The sequence below is a fragment of the Heteronotia binoei genome, chromosome 2 (assembly GCF_032191835.1).
Source record: "Heteronotia binoei isolate CCM8104 ecotype False Entrance Well chromosome 2, APGP_CSIRO_Hbin_v1, whole genome shotgun sequence".
Taxonomy (NCBI): domain Eukaryota; kingdom Metazoa; phylum Chordata; class Lepidosauria; order Squamata; family Gekkonidae; genus Heteronotia; species Heteronotia binoei.
This window is the reverse complement of record NC_083224.1, coordinates 2,957,563-2,975,722: the sequence shown is the minus strand read 5'-3', so window position 1 is coordinate 2,975,722 and position 18,160 is coordinate 2,957,563. Positions and strand designations below refer to the sequence as shown.

At 52.0% G+C, this 18,160-nt stretch overlaps 1 protein-coding gene across 1 annotated transcript in view; it reads left to right on the top strand.

Annotated features, from left to right (window-relative positions):
• Positions 1-15,607, top strand: part of TTI1 (TELO2 interacting protein 1) — a 33,494-nt gene extending 17,887 nt beyond the window's left edge. Inside the window, exons 6-7 of the mRNA XM_060263897.1 lie at positions 8,081-8,168; positions 15,424-15,607. Coding sequence (XP_060119880.1) covers positions 8,081-8,168; positions 15,424-15,607 — 272 coding nt within the window. The remainder of the gene's footprint in view (positions 1-8,080; positions 8,169-15,423) is intronic.
• The last annotated feature ends 2,553 nt before the right edge of the window (positions 15,608-18,160 follow it).

The following is an 18,160-nucleotide window of genomic DNA, read 5'->3' as shown; positions in this document are numbered from 1 at the left end:
GCCCAAGGTCCCGCAGGGCCTTCACCTCCTCCGGCAGTTGGTTCCACCAGCAAGGGGCTGTGATCGAAAAAGCCCTGTCCCTGTTTTCTTTCTGCGGTAGGTCATTTACCCTTACCTGTATGGCTAGTTTATCTAACGCCGCTATTTCCCATACTTTAGACATCCGTTGTTGTTTAGTAGGAGACACATCTCGCTTCCAATGTTGTTTGAAGAATCGCACTGCTACAGGACCAACCCTAAATCAGACTTTTCCCTGCAGCCGCTGTGGCCGGACCTGCCTGTCCCACATTGGTCTTGTCAGCCACCAGCGAGCCTGCAGCAAACGTGGACTATTGCACCCTTCTTAAATCTTCGTTCGCGAAGCCAAGCCGAGAGAGAGGTTACAATATTTAATTATATCCTTGCTATCTCTAACCCATATGATATTCTCAATCCCCCCTCCCTCCATTGCTAGACTTCCGCCGAAGTTATATACTTAAGTTCAATTATAAAGGTACCCCTAACCAATCAAAGATCAATGTCTTTCTTTTCTCCCATTCATATTACAAAATTGTCCAATGTCTTTTTACATTCCACTCTTGCTCTATATATTCTCTAAATTTCTTCCACTCCTTTTTAATCAGATTCAAATCATAGTCTCTTAAAGTTCTTGTTAGCTTGTCCATCTCACTCCACAATAAAACTTTCACAATCCAGTCCCATTTCTCTGGTATGTTTTCTTGCTTCCACAACTGCGCATACAATGTCCTAGCAGCTGAGAGCAAATACCAAATTAAAGTCCTGTCTTCTTTTGGAAATTTTTCTATTTGTAATTCTAGCAGAAAAGTCTCTGCAACTTTCTTAAAATCATATCCCAAAATTTTAGAGATTTCTTCTTGTATCATCTGCCAAAACTTTTTTGCTTTTTCACAAGTCCACCACATATGAAAAAAAGAACTCTTGTGATTTTTACATTTCCAACATCTATCCGACATCTTTTTACTCATCTCATGTTGAGCTATCAGAAGTTTAGCCGCCATGACTAATAGAGTTGCCAATTCTTTTTTTACCGGAGAAAGTTTTAAATTTAGCCAGTAATTCAAAAGGATTGATTCTGGGGTAAAAGGAATATTACCCTCTACAATGTTGTCTACAGTTTGTTTAATCCAGGGGTCCTCAAACTTTTTAAATAGGGGGCCAGTTCACTGTCCCTCAGACTGTTGGAGGGCCGGACTGCCATTACTGTACAAGGCCGCGGGCCGTCACTTCTCCGTCTTCTGCATCTCTCTCCCTTCCCCACACCACACACCCTGGCCTGGGAACTCACCTCACCTCGGTATCACCTCACACTCTGTCTCCGCCGCCTCAGCCCAGTGCCGGAAGTGTGCGTTGCTAACGCGAGTTTAGGTCGAACGTCACTTCCGGTCTGATTTTGCCATAACCCGGCGGGCCGCATAAACGTCCTCAGCGGGCCGCATCTGGCCTGCGGGCCGTAGTTTGAGGACCCCTGGTTTAATCTCTTTCCAAAAATTATTGATTCCCAGGCACAGCCATCAACAGTGTAAAGAAGACCCTTCCTGTAGGTTGTTGTCAAATGTTCCCTCTAAGCTGCAGTCTCGTGAGCAGAAATTCTACTGGGTGGGCTGCTGGGATTAAAGTTGGGAGCCCCTGCATCAATCACTGTGCTCTGGGACCATTCTTGCTGAGCGAAGGCAAAGATGTGTGAGCCGGAGGCTAAATGTCTGTGAGCTAACCCACGCTGACTCAGCTTAGAGGAAACACTGGTTATCATATGGAAAGCCAAAAGATGCTGGAAATCTCTGCAAATAGGTCTTTGAGAGTCACTGAAGGTCAGCAAGGGAAGAAATCTTGGGTGCAGAATCCGTTTTGCATTTCTGAATTGGCGGATACTTGCTGCCTCTCTTGTACTTGAGTTTCTCAGCATTCTTCAGCCTCTGCCTCCTGTTAGATGGGGCTGTATGCCTCCAGGCCACAATCCCATGGAGAACGGGATGCGGGGCGGAATGTTCAGTTTCTCGAGAGCACTGGAGTTTGTTTTAAAAGACGTAAGTTCAGAACCAGGTTTCTAGACCTCATGTTAGTAAGGTGTGCCTGAAAATGCATGGGCAATGCTTGCTGAAATCTTGGTGAACAGAGAAGATTTCCCCTTGTTGGACTTCGTTACCCTGCAGATCTCCCCCTGCACACACATTCACTCTCTCTCTTTTTTCTCTCTTTCTTTCTCTCTGTCTTATCTATCTCTTTCTCTCTTTTCTCTCTCTCTCTCTTCCTCTCTCTCTCTTTTCTCTCTCTCTCTTTCTTTTCTCTGTCTCTTTCTTTCTCTGTCTCTCTCTTTCTCTCTCTTTTCTCTCTCTTTCTCTGTCTCTCTCTTTCTCACTCTTTCTCTTTTCTCTCTCTTTCTTTCTCTTTCTTTCTCTCTCTCTTTTCTCTTTCTTTTTCTGTCTCTTTCTCTTTCCTCTATATCTTTGTCTTTCTTTCTCTCTCTTCTCTGTCTTTCTTTCTCTCTTTCTCTCTCTCTCTCCCCCTCCCTCTCCTTTCCCCCCATGCTGAACGGAATCAGGAAGAAAGTATACAAAATTTGCAAACTCAGTCTATTTTCAGGAGCGATTCTTAATTTAAGCAGTCTTTGGAAGCTGCTTTTACAGGGTATGGTATTTTGTTTTTTGCCGAATATCCATTTTCCTTATGTTCAGCTCTGTTCACCCTGCAGCACCTGGGGTCCTGAGAAACCCCATTCTCGGCCACTGTCATGACTCAGGGAGGGTCTTACCAATTGCTGCCACCACTCTGTGTTAAGGGTCTCCCCTGAGAAGGCCCAGAGTCCCCTCCCAAGGCCTTCAGGCCTCCCATAGCTTAGGCCAAATAATGGGCATGAGGACCTGGCAGAGTGAACAAGGGTGGAAAAAAGGTTTATTTAAAGGTCAGTGCGATATAACAAACAAGGTGCATAAGACAGTAAAAGGGGTGAAGGGAAAAATAACCAAATGCCCTAACGCGTCTGAACTTACTGTCCCTAACTGTCTCAGTCAGGCCTGGGCCTACTCACCCTTCCCCACAGGGCGAGGGTCTCTTCCTGGCTGCAGCTCTTCCTCAGCTCTGCCTGCTAGGAAAAGAACACCCCCCTGCCTGGGCTTGGCCCTTTTATCTTCTCCTCCTGGGCCCCACCCCTCTCTGGGCCAGTTTGCCTCCAAAGCCCTTGCCACCCAATCAGAGGGATAGAAGGGATGCTGGGAAATGTAGGCTCTTCCCAGTAACTCCTAAGAGGCTTCCCTGGGGCCTGCAGGCCGCCGAGGCCTAGGATCATGACAGTCACCTTCCTGCTTCTCCATAGCTCAGCCCCTATTACAGGTTCCTTGCCCACTCTTCCCCCCGCCACCCAACCCTGAGTAATTCAGACATGTTCCTCTTACCAGGGTGCTGTAAAGGCTGCAGGTTGTGTGTGGGTCTGCAGGTGGCAGTAGAGAACACCTGGCAACTTCGTAGGGCTTAAAGGGGCCACAGTGGTCTTCTCACTTCCGGGAACCAGCTAGATTTGACTCTTGGAGCCCCTCAGAGACTGAGAAGCATTTCAGGGTAGAAGGTTTTGAGCGTCCGAGCTCTGACGGAAGCTGCCCTTTCAAGGACAACTCTTCTGAGAGCTCTGGCTGACCCAGGGCCATTCCAGCAGGTGCAAGTGGAGGAGTGGGGAATCAACCCGGTTCTCCCAGATAAGAGAGTTCTGGCTGACCCAAGGCCATTCCAGCAGGTGCAAGTGGAGGAGTGGGGAATCAAACCCTGTTCTCCCAGATAAGAGAGTTCTGGCTGACCCAGGGCCATTCCAGCAGGTGCAAGTGGAGGAGTGGGGAATCAAACCCGGTTCTCCCAGATAAGAGAGCTCTGGCTGACCCAAGGACATTCCAGCAGGTGCACGTGAAGGAGTGGGGAATCAAACCCGGTTCTCCCAGATAAGAGAGCTATGACTGACCCAAGGCCATTCCAGCAGCTGCAAGTGGAGGAGTGGGGAATCAAACCCGGTTCTCCCAGATAAGAGAGCTCTGGCTGACCCAAGGCCATTCCAGCAGCTGCAAGTGGAGGAGCGGGGAATCAAACCCGGTTCTCCCAGATAAGAGAGTTCTGGCTGACCCAAGGCCATTCCGGCAGCTGCAAGTGGAGGAGTGGGGAATCAAACCCGGTTCTCCCAGATAAGAGAGCTCTGGCTGACCCAAGGCCATTCCAGCAGGTACAAGTGGAGGAGTGGGGAATCAAACCCGGTTCTCCCAGATAAGAGAGCTCTGGCTGACCCAAGGCCATTCCAGCAGGTGCAAGTAGAGGAGTGGGAAATCAAACCGGGTTCTCCCAGATAAGATAGCTCTGGCTGACCCAAGGCCATTCCAGCAGTTGCAAGTGGAGGAGTGGGGAATCAAACCCGGTTCTCCCAGATAAGAGAGCTTTGGCTGACCCAAGGCCATTCCAGCAGTTGCAAGTGGAGGAGTGGAGAATCAATCCCGGTTCTCCCAGATAAGAGAGCTCTGGCTGACCCAAGGCCATTCCAGCAGGTGCAAGTGGAGGAGTGGGAAATCAAACCGGGTTCTCCCAGATAAGATAGCTCTGGCTGACCCAAGGCCATTCCAGCAGTTGCAAGTGGAGGAGTGGGGAATCAAACCCGGTTCTCCCAGATAAGAGAGCTTTGGCTGACCCAAGGCCATTCCAGCAGTTGCAAGTGGAGGAGTGGGGAATCAAACCCGGTTCTCCCAGATAAGAGAGCTCTGGCTGACCCAAGGCCATTCCAGCAGGTGCAAGTGGAGGAGTGGGAAATCAAACCGGGTTCTCCCAGATAAGATAGCTCTGGCTGACCCAAGGCCATTCCAGCAGTTGCAAGTGGAGGAGTGGGGAATCAAACCCGGTTCTCCCAGATAAGAGAGCTTTGGCTGACCCAAGGCCATTCCAGCAGCTGCAAGTGGAGGAGTGAGGAATCAAACCCGGTTCTCCAAGATAAGAGAGCTTTGGCTGACCCAAGGCCATTCCAGCAGTTGCAAGTGGAGGAGTGGGGAATCAATCCCAGTTCTCCCAGATAAGAGAGCTGTGGCTGACCCAAGGCCATTCCAGCAGGTGCAAGTGGAGGAGAGGGGAATCAAACCCGGTTCTCCCACATAACAGAGCTCTGGCTGACCCAAGGCCATTCCAGCAGGTGCAAGTGGAGGAGTGGGGAATCAAACCCGGTTCTCGCACTTAACCACTACACCAAACTGGCTCTCTTTGGGAGGGTGGAAGGTGCCAGTGGCGTAACATTTTAATGGCATTTCCTCTCTTCTGTGTCATTCTAACGGCATCCAGAGCTAGAACCTCATGTGATGTCCACATGTGTGGGTAAAACGTTTCCATGCCAAGTCCAGTGGGAAACTCATCCTCTCCTTGAGCCCTGCCTCAGGGCTGCCTTGGCTTCAGAGACAGATGGGCTTCTTCCCACATGGCCTCAGGCCGTGTGAATGGGGCGGGCGGGGCAGGGGAACTGCCTGCTGCTGATGCCTTTCTCTCTCTCACAGCCTGGGCCCATGCGGGAAGAGGCCCATCGGTCTCTGAAGCCAAGGCAGCACCTGAGGCAGGGCTCAAGGAGAGGACAAGGTTCAGTGTGGCCAAGTGCAAAGTAATGCACATTGGGGCCAAGAATCCCAGCTACAAATACAAGTTGATGGGGTGTGAACTGGCAGAGACTGACCAAGAGAGAGATCTCGGGGTCGTGGTAGATAACTCACTGAAAATGTCAAGACAGTGTGCGTTTGCAATAAAAAAGGCCAACGCCATGCTGGGAATTATTAGGAAGGGAATTGAAAACAAATCAGCCAGTATCATAATGCCCCTGTATAAATCGATGGTGCGGTCTCATTTGGAGTACTGTGTTCAGTTCTGGTCGCCGCACCTCAAAAAGGATATTATAGCATTGGAGAAAGTCCCGGAAAAGGGCAACTAGAATGATTAAAGGGTTGGAACACTTTCCCTATGAAGAAAGGTTAAAACGCTTGGGGCTCTTTAGCTTGGAGAAACATCGACTGCGGGGTGACATCATAGAGGTTTACAAGATATGCATGGGATGGAGAATGTAGAGAAAGAAGTACTTTTCTCCCTTTCTCACAATACAAGAACTCGTGGGCATTCAATGAAATTGCTGAGCAGAAAGGTTAAAATGGATAAAAGGAAGTCCTTCACGCAAAGGGTGATTAACGTGGAATTCACTGCCACAGGAGGTGGTGGCGGCCACAAGCATAGCCACCTTCAAGAGGGGGTTAGATAAAAATATGGAGCAGAGGTCCATCAGTGGCTTTTAGTCACAGTGTATATATATATATATATGTGTGTGTGTGTGTGTGTGTTTGTATATTTATTGATTTATTTATTTAGAATTTATATCCCGCCCTTCCCACAAGTGGCTCAGGACGGCTTCCAGCATTAGATCCAACATAAATTAAACAATATTTAAACATGTAAGGGAATCACTTTAAAACAGATAAAACCATAAAAATTAATAAATATTCCAATATAAGTATGTATGTATGTATATGTGTGTGTGTGTATATATATATATACACACACACACTATTGGCCACTGTGTGACACAGAGTGTCGGACTGATTGGGCCATTGGCCTGATCCAGCAGGGCTTCTCTTATGTTCTTATGTGACACAGAGTGTTGGACTGGATGGGCCATTGGCCTGATCCAACAGGGCTTCTCTTATGTTCTTACATGACACAGAGTGTTGGACTGGAGGGGCCACTGGCCTGATCCAACAGGGCTTCTCTTATGTTCTTACGTGACACAGAGTGTTGGACTGGAGGGGCCACTGGCCTGATCCAACATGGCTTCTCTTGTGTTCTTACGTGACACAGAGTGTTGGACTGGAGGGGCCACTGGCCTGATCTAACAGGGCTTCTCTTGTGTTCTTACGTGACACAGAGTGTTGGACTGGAGGGGCCACTGGCCTGATCCAACAGGGCTTCTCTTATGTTCTTATGTGACACAGAGTGTTGGACTGGAGGGGCCATTGGCCTGATCCAGCAGGGCTTCTCTTATGTTCTTATGTGACACAGAGTGTTGGACTGGAGGGGCCACTGGCCTGATCCAACAGGGCTTCTCTTATGTTCTTATGTGACACAGAGTGTTGGACTGGAGGGGCCATTGGCCTGATCCAGCAGGGCTTCTCTTATGTTCTTATGTGACACAGAGTGTTGGACTGGAGGGGCCACTGGCCTGATCCAACAGGGCTTTTCTTATGTTCTTACGTGACACAGAGTGTTGGACTGGAGGGGCCACTGGCCTGATCCAACAGGGCTTCTCTTGTGTTCTTATGTGACACAGAGTGTTGGACTGGAGGGGCCACTGGCCTGATCCAACAGGGCTTCTCTTATGTTCTTATGTGACACAGAGCGTTGGACTGGAGGGGCCACTGGCCTGATCCAACAGGGCTTCTCTTATGTTCTTATGTGACACAGAGTGTTGGACTGGAGGGGCCACTGGCCTGATCCAGCAGGGCTTCTCTTATGTTCTTATGTGACACAGAGTGCTGGACTGGAGGGGCCACTGGCCTGATCCAACAGGGCTTCTCTTATGTTCTTATGTGACACAGAGTGTTGGACTGGAGGGGCCACTGGCCTGATCCAGCAGGGCTTCTCTTATGTTCTTATGTGACACAGAGTGCTGGACTGGAGGGGCCACTGGCCTGATCCAGCAGGGCTTCTCTTATGTTCTTATGTGACACAGAGTGTTGGACTGGAGGGGCCACTGGCCTGATCCAGCAGGGCTTCTCTTATGTTCTTATGTGACACAGAGCGTTGGACTGGATGGACCATTGGCCTGATCCAACAGGGCTTCTCTTATGTTCTTATGTGACACAGAGCGTTGGACTGGAGGGGCCACTGGCCTGATCCAACAGGGCTTCTCTTATGTTCTTATGTGACACAGAGTGTTGGACTGGAGGGGCCACTGGCCTGATCCAGCAGGGCTTCTCTTATGTTCTTATGTGACACAGAGTGTTGGACTGGAGGGGCCACTGGCCTGATCCAACATGGCTTCTCTTGTGTTCTTATGTTCTCTTCTCCACCCTTGTAGACGAGAGCGACCTCCATCAGGTGGCAGAGGCCTGCCTGCCCTACCTCAGTGCAAAGCAGCCTGGGAAGTTGCAAGCAGCTGCCCACAGGTATGTGGAATCAAGACTGTCCTATGTTTAAAACACAACAGCCTCTTCCCCCTCCACAAAAGGTGGGGCAATCCTCACTCCACGGTGTTCATAGATCATGAATGCAGACCGTGAAAGCGGGGCCTCGCGATCCTTCTGACTTTTGGGGTTTTAAGCAGAAGTTGTCAGGAAAGTTACCACAGGGATAACTGGCTTGTTGCGGCCAAGCATAGCATTCATAGCGACGTTGCTTTTTGATCCTTCGATGGCGGCTCTTCCTATCGTTGTGAAGCAGAATTCACCAAGCGTTGGATTGTTCACCCACTAATTGGGAGGGACGGTGGCTCAGTGGTGGAGTAAGCAGAAGGCCCCAGGTTCAATCCCCAGCATCTCCAGTTAAAAAAGGTCCAGGCAAGTAGGTATGAAAACTCTCAGCTTGAGACCCTGGAGAGCCGCTGCCAGTCTGAGTAAACAAGACTGACTTTGATGGACCAAAGAGGGTCTGATTCAGTAGAAGGCAGCTTCAGATGTTCGTATGAACAATGGATCTCCCAAAACCTTTAGGGGAGGGACGGTGGCTCAGTGATAGAGCATCTGCTTGGTAAGCAGAAGGTCCCAGATTCAATCCCCCACATCTCCAACTAAGAAGGGTCCAGGCAAGTAGGCATGAAAAACCTCAGCTTGAGACCCTGGAGAGCTGCTGCCAGTCTGAGTAGACAATACTGACTTTGATGGACCAAGGGTCTGATTCCGTAGAAGGCAGCTTTATATGCTCATATATTTGGGGAGGGACAGTGGGTCATTGGTAGAGCATCTGCTTGGTAAGCAGAAGGTCCTAGGTTCAATCCCCGGAATCTTCAACTAAAAAGGGTCCAGGCAAGTAGGCGTGAAAAACCTCAGCTTGAGACCCTGGAGAGCTGCTGCCAGTCTGAGTAGACAAGACTGACTTTGATGGACTCAGGGTCTGATTCAGTAGAAGGCAGCTTCAGATGTTCATATGAACAATGAGTCTTCCAAAACCTTTAGGGGAGGGACAGTGGCTCTGTGGTAGAGCATCTGATTGGTAAGCAGAAGGTCCCAGGTTCAATCCCCACTGGCATCTCCAACTAAAAAGGGTCCAGGCAAGTAGGCATGAAAAACCTCAGCTGGAGACCCTGGAGAGCCGCTGCCAGTCTGAGGAGACAATACTTTGATGGACCCAGGGTCTGATTCAGTAGGAAGCAGCTTCATATGTGGGAGGGACGGTGGCTCAGCGGTAGAGCATCTGCTTGGTAAGCAGAAGGTCCCAGGTTCAATCCCCACTGGCATCTCTAACTAAATGGTCCAGGCAGGTAGGCATGAAAAACCTCAGCTTGAGACCCTGGAGAGCCGCTGCCAGTCTGAGTAGACAAGACTGACTTTGATGGACCCAGGGTCTGATTCAGTAGAAGGCAGCTTCATAAGGCTGGGCCCCACATCACAAGGAGAGCCAGTTTGGTGTAATGGTTAAGTGTGCAGACTCTTATCTGGGAGAACCGGGTTTGACTCCCCATTTCTCCACTTGCACCTGCTAGCATGGCCTTGGGTCCGCCATAGCTCTGGCAGAGGTTGTCCTTGAAAGGGCAGCTGCTGTGAGAGCCCTCTCCAGCCCCACCCACCTCACAGGGTGTCTGTTGTGGGGGAGGAAGGTAAAGGAGATTGTGAGCCGCTCTGAGACTCTTCGGAGTGGAGGGCGGAATAGAAATCCAATACCATTCTGCAGTGCCAGTGAGGCGCAGGCTGTCCTGGGGACAGACTGGCCAGAGAGCCTATCTGCCCTTAAGGACACGGGAGAGGGAAGAACTTGGTGGAGAGGGGCTGTGGCTCAGTGGCAGAGCATCTGTCTGGCACACAAAAGAAGGCGTGTCAGGTTCAGTCTTCAGCGGTAGGTGATGTGAAAGGCCTCTCTCTCCCTGGGGCCCTGGAGAGCTGCTGCCGGTCTGAGTAGACAAGACTGGCCTTGACGGATGGAGGGTCTGATTCAGTAGAAGAATTCAATAAGTTGCACTTAACAAAGCAAACACCGGTATCAACAGGGCAGCTGCATTAAACGCCCCCTCCCGAACGCAAGATCTTTTGCCATGGAAACGGAGCTTGCTTGGAAACTTGCCCAGGAGAAAGTTTTTTGAAAAGCACAGAAAGTCAAGTTGCTTTTCTGTGTGGAGTGAGAGAGGAATTCTGAAGAGAGAAGGAGAAGAGGAGATTGGATTTATCCCTTGCCCTTTACTCAAGCGTGGTGAGCAGGTTTGGTGTAGTGCTTAAGCACGCGGATTCTTATCTGGGAGAACCGGGTTTGATTCCCCACTCCTCCACTTGCAGCTGCTGGAATGGCCTTGGGTCAGCCAGAGGTCTGTTATGTGGGAGAACCGGGTTTGATTCCCCCCTCCTCCACTTGCAGCTGCTGGAATGGCCTTGGGTCAGCCAGAGCTCTCTAATCTGGGAGAACCGGGTTTGATTCCCCACTCCTCCACTTGCAGCTGCTGGAATGGCCTTGGGTCAGCCATAGCTCTCTTACCTGGGAGAACCGGGTTTGATTCCCCACTCCTCCACCTGCAGCTGCTGGAATGGCTTTGGGTCAGCCATAGCTCTCTTATCTGGGAGAACTGAGTTTGATTCCCCACTCCTCCACTTGCAGCTGCTGGAATGGCCTTGGGTCAGCCAGAGCTCTCTTATCTGGGAGAACAGGGTTGGATTCCCCACTCCTCCACTTGCAGCTGCTGGAATGGCCTTGGGTCAGCCAGAGCTCTCTTATCTGGGAGAACCGGGTTGGATTCCCCACTCCTCCACTTGCAGCTGCTGGAATGGCCTTGGGTCAGCCAGAGCTCTCTTATCTGGGAGAACAGGGTTGGATTCCCCACTCCTCCACTTGCAGCTGCTGGAATGGCCTTGGGTCAGCCATAGCCCTCACACTGTCCTTGAAAGGGCAGCTTCTGTGAGAGCCAGTTTGGTGTAGTGGTTATGTGCGCGGACTCTTATCTGGGAGAAGCGGGTTTGATTCCCACTCCTCCACTTGCAGCTGCTGGAATGGCCTTGGGTCAGCCATAGCTCTCTTATCTGGGAGAACCAGGTTTGATTCCCCACTCCTCCACTTGCACCTGCTGGAATGGCCTTGGGTCAGCCATAGCTCTGGCAGAGGTAGTCCTTGAAAGGGCAGCTGCTGTGAGAGCCCTCTCCAGCCTCACCCACCTCCCAGGGTGTCTGTTGTGGGGGAGGAAGGGAAAGGAGATTGTGAGATTTGAAGTGGAGGGCGGGATAGTAATTCAATATCATCATCATCTTCATCATTATTTTCTGCTTCTGCCTCCCCCCCCCCCCCCCAACCTAGTCCTGCAGTTTTAAGGCTGTTGCTCTCTGGGCTTCCCGCTTTTAATGGAACAGCTTAGGAAACAAAATTCTGCAGAAATACAAACAGAGCTGCAGGTGCTGAGGATTCAGAATTCAGCCCTACTAGCTGGGGAGTTGTGAAAATGGCTGGGGAGGAAAGCTCTTTCCCGCCACATTGGCACTCACATTCTCTCTTTTCAGGTTTCCCCCCGCATCTGTCCCCTCCCCCCACCCCCAGTCTTTTCAGACTTCCCTCTTCCCCACGTTTCCCCAACCTTTCTGTATTTGCAGCCTTTCCCAAGTTTGTAGAAACACAGATCTTCCCTGTATGGGGGGGGTGATTATGTAGATTTTTGGCCATGTTCAGAATTAGATACGATGATACACTAACAATTCTGCCAGAAACCAGCCTCTTATTTGCACAGCTGTAAGCAACGTAATCTCCAGTTCTGCAGCTTTGCGTGAAAACAAACGAAGCAGAGTTCTTTGCAGCATGTGGCATGTTTGGATAGGAGTGGTTTAAAACAGGAAGTGTTGGTGTCTAGCTTTAGGACGGGCTGCTTTTTCCTAGGGCATCAGAAACCCTCCCAGTAAATGAAAGCAATTCACACCAGAAGCCTCTGCGACCAAAACACAAACTGCCTTAGTGATCCTGTATTTACAGTTGATGTTGATTTTAGATATTCTTTTCCTGGAGGTAGGAATGAATTGGTTGACCCATAGTGACTGAAGGAAACCTCAACATTTGGGGCAGTCAATCCCAGAGCCAAGAGGCAGCAACAGGTGAAGGCCTCGGCCGCTCTGCCCTGTTGCTGGCCATCCAGAGGACCTGGTTGGCCACTGTGTGAGACAGGAGGCTGGACTAGGTGGACCCTCCCTGGTCTGACCCAGCAGGGCTCTTCTGATGCTCTTCTCAGGGGAAGGCCTCAGCCTCTCTGCTCTGTTGTTGGCTTTCCCTAGGAACTGGCTAGCCCCTGTGTGAGACAGGAGGCTGGACTAGATGGACCCTCCCTGGTCTGATCCAGCAGGGCTCTTCTGATGTTCTCATGAAGGCCTCGGCCTCTCTGCCCTGTTGTTGGCTTTCCCTAGGACCTGGCTGGCCACTGTATGAGACAGGAGGCTGGACTAGATGGACCCTCCCTGGTCTGACCCAGCAGGGCTCTTCCGATGCTCTTCTCAGGGGAAGGCCTCAGCCTCTCTGCCCTGTTGTTGGCCCTCCAGAGGAACTGGTTGGCCACTGTGTGAGACAGGAGGCTGGACTAGGTGGACCCTCCCTGGTCTGACCCAGCAGGGCTCTTCCGATGTTCTTCTCAGGGGAAGGCCTCAGCCTCTCTGCCCTGTTGTTGGCCCTGCAGAGGAACTGGGTGGCCCCTGTGTGCGACAGGAGGCTGGACTAGATGGACCCTCCCTGGTCTGATCCAGCAGGGCTCTTCTGATGTTCTCATGAAGGCCTCGGCCTCTCTGCCCTGTTGTTGGCTTTCCCTAGGACCTGGCTGGCCACTGTATGAGACAGGAGGCTGGACTAGATGGACCCTCCCTGGTTTGACCCAGCAGGGCTCTTCCGATGCTCTTCTCAGGGGAAGGCCTCAGCCTCTCTGCCCTGTTGTTGGCCCTCCAGAGGAACTGGTTGGCCACTGTGTGAGACAGGAGGCTGGACTAGATGGACCTTCCCTGGTCTGACCCAGCAGGGCTCTTCTGATGTTCTTCTCAGGGGAAGACCTCGCCCTCTCTGCCCTGTTGTTGGCCCTCCAGAGGAGCTGGTTGGCCACTGTGTGAGACAGGAGGCTAGACTAGAGGGACCCTCCCTGGTCTGACCCAGCAGGGCTCTTCTGATGTTCTTATGAAGGCCTCGGCCTCTCTGCCCTGTTGTTGGCCCTCCAGAGGAACTGGTTGGCCACTGTGTGAGACAGGAGGCTGGACTAGATGGACCCTCCCTGGTCTGACCCAGCAGGGCTCTTCTGATGTTCTTATGAAGGCCTCTGCCTCTCTGCCCTGTTTTTGGCCGTCCAGAGGAACTGGTTGGCCACTGTGAGAGACAGGAGTCTGGACTGGGTGGACCCTCCCTGATCTGACCCGGCAGGGCTCTTCTGATGTTCTTATGAAGGCCTCTGCCTCTCTGCCCTGTTCTTGGCCCTCCAGAGGAACTGGTTGGCCCCTGTGTGAGACAGGAGGCTGGACTGGGTGGACCCTCCCCGGTCTGACCCAGCAGGGCTCTTCTGATGTCCTTATGAAGGCCTCTGCCTCTCTGCCCTCCAGAGGAACTGGTTGGCCACTGTGAGAGACAGGAGTCTGGACTGGGTGGACCCTCCCTGATCTGACTCGGCAGGGCTCTTCTGATGTTCTTATGAAGGCCTCTGCCTCTCTGCCCTGTTGTTGCCCCTCCAGAGGAACTGGCTGGCCCCTGTGTGAGACAGAAGGCTGGACTAGAGGGACCCTCACTGGTCTGACCCTGCAGGGCTCTTGTGATGTTCTTCTCAGGGGAAGGTCTCAGCCTCTCTGCCCTGTTGTTGGCCCTGCTGAGGAACTGGCTGGCCACTGTGTGAGGCAGGAGGCTGGGCTAGATGGACCCTCACTGGTCTGATCCAGCAGAGATCTTCTGATGTTCTTATGAAGACCTCGGCCCTGCCCTGTTGTTGGCCCTCCAGAGGAACTGGTGGACCAGTGTGTGAAACTGGAGGCTGGGCAATGTGGACCCCTGCTCCAGTCCATCAGGACTTTTCTTCCGATCTCAAATGCTTGAAACTGCAAGGCAGTGCGGGCTGTCAGTCACCCCCCCCCCTCCCCCCCCCCCCCAGTTGTCAAGGATCAAAAGTATGGATCGCAAAGCAACTCGTATGAATGAACATCTGCTCGCATTGATCCAGCTGTACAGGAGTGTCAGGGAACCATTTCCAGGGTAGTATGAGAATCCCCCGGTCGCCCGATCAGTAAAAAGAAGGAAACCACTATTGACAAGAACAAGAAAAAGTAGTTTGATTTAAAGGCACACATTACTCAGAAGGGGGCAAGCCAAGGCAAGAATTATCACATGCGGTCTGAGCAGACATTCGCCTAAATGTTTGCTGGCCAGGAACGCTGGTCATCTTCCCCCCTACTCCAATACTTACTCCCAAGTAACCTCCAAATGACAAGGCCTGAAGAAGTGATATGAGCTCTTTGGGGAGCTGAGTGGAGCCAGTTTGGTGTAGTAGTTAAGTGCGTGGACTCTTCTCTGGGAGAACCGGGCTTGATTCCCCACTCCTCCACTTGCACCTGCTGGAATGACCTTGGGTCAGCTATAGCTCCTGTAGGAGTTGTCCTTGAGAGGGCAGCTTCTGTCAGAGCTCTCTCAGCCCCACCCACCTCACAGGGTGTCTGTCTCCTGAGAGCCAGTTTGGAGTAGTGGTTAAGTGTGCGGACTCTTATCTGGGAGAACCGGGTTTGATTCCCCACTCCTCCACTTGCACCTGCTGGAATGGCCTTGGGTCAGCCAGAGCTCTCCTAGGAGTTGTCCTTGAAAGGGCAGCTTCTTTCAGAGCTCTCTCAGCCCCACTCACTTTACAGGGTGTCTGTCTCCTGAGAGGCAGTTTGGAGTAGTGGTTAAGTGCACCGACTCTTATCTGGGAGAACTGGGTTTGATCCCCCACTCCTCCACTTGCAGCTGCTGGAATGGCCTTGGGTCAGCCAGAGCTCTCGTAGGAGTTGTCCTTGAAAGGGCAGCTTCTGTCAGCGCTCTCTCAGCCCCATCTACCTTACAGGGTGTCTGTTGTGAGGGAGAAGATATAGGAGATTGTAAGCTGCTCTGAGACTTTGAGATTCGGAGTGGAGGGCGGGGTATAAATCCAATATCATCATCATCTTCTCCTTTTTGTCTTCCTCCTCCTTCTTCTTCCGCCCCCGCCCCCGGAGCCCCCAGTCCTTTCACTCAACTTGTGCCCTCTTTGTGTCTCCGCAGTGTGTTCCTCCACTTGATGCAGATGGACCCCGACGCCGTGTGGCTGTTCCTCAGTGAGGTCTGGTGCCCCCCGGCCTACGAGCCCCCCCACCCGAGCCTGCACGCGGTGAGGCTGAGCGGGATGGGGAAGAAGCGGGACGAGTTCACGGACAACGTGCGGCGCCTGCTGGAGGAGCTGCAGTGAAGCAGAGAGGACGGACGGGCGTCCTTCAGAGCCTGCGGAGAGGAGTCGGTGGGGCCGCGGCCCAGGGAGGGGGAGACGCAGGGAGCTCGTGCCGGGAGCCAAAGGAAGGGACTTGGCCATGTGGCATTATTGGGGCTCTCCGCTGCTTCCCGGCACTGCTCCTGCTGGCGAAAGTCAGCTCTGCCACTTTTGTGCTGTGCCAACTGCATCCCCGGGTGCCTGGTCCCTTGGGGCCCTGTTCTGCCAAAGATTGTGACCGTGGCATTGTGAAGGTTGTAGGGACAGGCAGGCCTGTGGGCCTCTTGAGCGCTTCCAGGCCCTGCCTTGCTTCTTTTGGGCATGCCATGCACCAGCTCCGGCTTCCCCCCTACTGCTTCGCCAGTTCCAAGAACTCAAGAGGTGGAGCTCCAAAACTTTGCTTTAGGAATGGCCAGTTTAGTTTAGTTTAGTTTAATTTATTTGTAATTTGTATCCCGCCCTTCCCACCAGGTGGCTCAGGGTGGCTTACAGCATATAAAATCTAACATAAGAATATAAAATTTAAACATTTCACACAGTTTACATAGTTAAAAATTTAAACATTTCACACAGTTTACATAGTTAAAACATTAAAAACATACAGCAATCTTATAAAAACTACACTCAGTTTCAAGTTTCAAGTGCCGGTTAGTTGTAAGCCAGCCGGAAGAGAACTGTCTTACAGGCCCTGCGGAATTGAGCGAGATCCTGCAGGGCCCTTACCTCTTCCGGCAGCTGGTTCCACCAGGAAGGGGCCATTACGGAGAAGGCCCTATCCCTAGTAGATTTCAAACGGGCTTCCTTTGGCCCGGGGACAACAAGGAGATTTTGAGTTCCTGATCTCAGTACTCTCTGGGGAACATGTGGGGAGAGACAGTCCCTCAGGTAGGCAGGGGAGAAGGGCTAGGGAAGAAGGGTGTGGCTGCTGGTATTGCAAATGTCGGGAGGTTTGAAGAGAACGTTGGCGCCGTTCACGACGCGAATGCGCTGCCCCCAAACTCTGCCAACTTCCTGCTCTTCGTTAATTGCGTCGCAGAACCAATTGTTTAAACGGCGTGCAGTTCTGGAAATTGGAGCGGAACGGGACTTGTTGGCGCTGGGCGAAAGACAGCCCTGGGACTTTGGTTTGGGAATTGTGCAATCCCAAGAATCACCGTCTTCTGTTAGCTGCTGAAGGCAAAAAGATGAGGGCTTGGATTTTGAGCGGGGGGGGGGGGCAGATGGGGGGGAGAGACAGCTTGGGTTTTGCAGTCGGCCTGCTGCTGACCGAAGGAGAGAGACCTTTTTGTACTCCAGCCCCGCGTAGGCTTCCCCAAATGACCACGGTGTGGATTAGAGGCGGGGCAGTTCCCCATTCCTTGGCATCCCAATGATGCGCTGGGTGCAACTAAAACACTGCAGGGAAGAGAAAAGGGGGGGGAGGCTCAGAGAAGATGCTGGCGACGTCCAGGTGGAGTCTGAAAGGAGGGGGGCGGCTTTAGAGGGAAGGCAAAAGAAGCCGCGCGTGGCCTTTTCCTCTTCTTCATTTGATTTCTGGACAGTGCAGGCCTCGCTCTGACTTCCTTTCCGGGTGTCTGGTTCCATTAATGGCTTTAGCATAAAGGTGACGCTCGCCCGCATCGTATATATCGATTAGAGGGTTGGAAGTTTATAGCCCTGAGGTGGAGCAGGAACAGGCCGGGTTTTTGGAGCCGCGTTGTCCTTTGTCACGGAATAAAAGAGACTTTCGAGCATCAAAAGTCTTTCTGTTTGTCAGTATCCCAGGGAGAAGTGGGGGAGGGGGGGGAGGGGGGCTTTTCCAGGCTTTTCTTCAGCAACTGCGCTGTGAGGATGTCTCGGATACTTTGCAGACTCCTGTAAGCCGGAGATGCGCACAAAGGCCAACGCTGCAGTCTGCGGAAATAACCCACTTGTGTGCTTCACTTCTGGCAGCTTTGCTAATGGGAACATTCCTCTCCAGCGTTGGGGGGGGGGGGGTGTTATCTCCTCCATCCATCTGTGTGTGTGTGTCCAGTCACAGCTGACTTGTGGTGATCCCAGCAAGGGGCTTTCAAGATAAGGGAGAAGCAGAGGTGAGTTGCTGCCTTGCCTTCCTCTGCAGAGTCTCCCTTGGGGTCTCCCTTCCAAGGATCGATCCGTTTCGCTACTGAGAGGTGAGAAGCAGGGGCTAGACCAAGGGCGTCAAACTTAGTTTGGAGAGCCAGTTTGGTGTGGAGAGCCAGTTTGGTGTAGTGGTTAAGTGTGCGGACTCTTGTCTGGGAGAACCTGGTTTGATTCCCCACTCCTCCACTTGCACCTGCTGGAATGGCCTTGGATCAGCCATCGCTTTCTTATCTGGGAGACCCCGGTTTGATTCCCCACTCCTCCACTTGCACCTGCTGGAATGGCCTTGGGTCAGCCGTAGCTCTGGCAGAGGTTGTCCTTGAAAGGGCAGCTGCTGTGAGAGCCCTCCAGGGTGTCTGTTGTGGGGGGGATGGAAGGGAAAGGCGATTGTGAGCCGCTCTGAGACTCTCTGGAATGGAGGGTGAGATATAA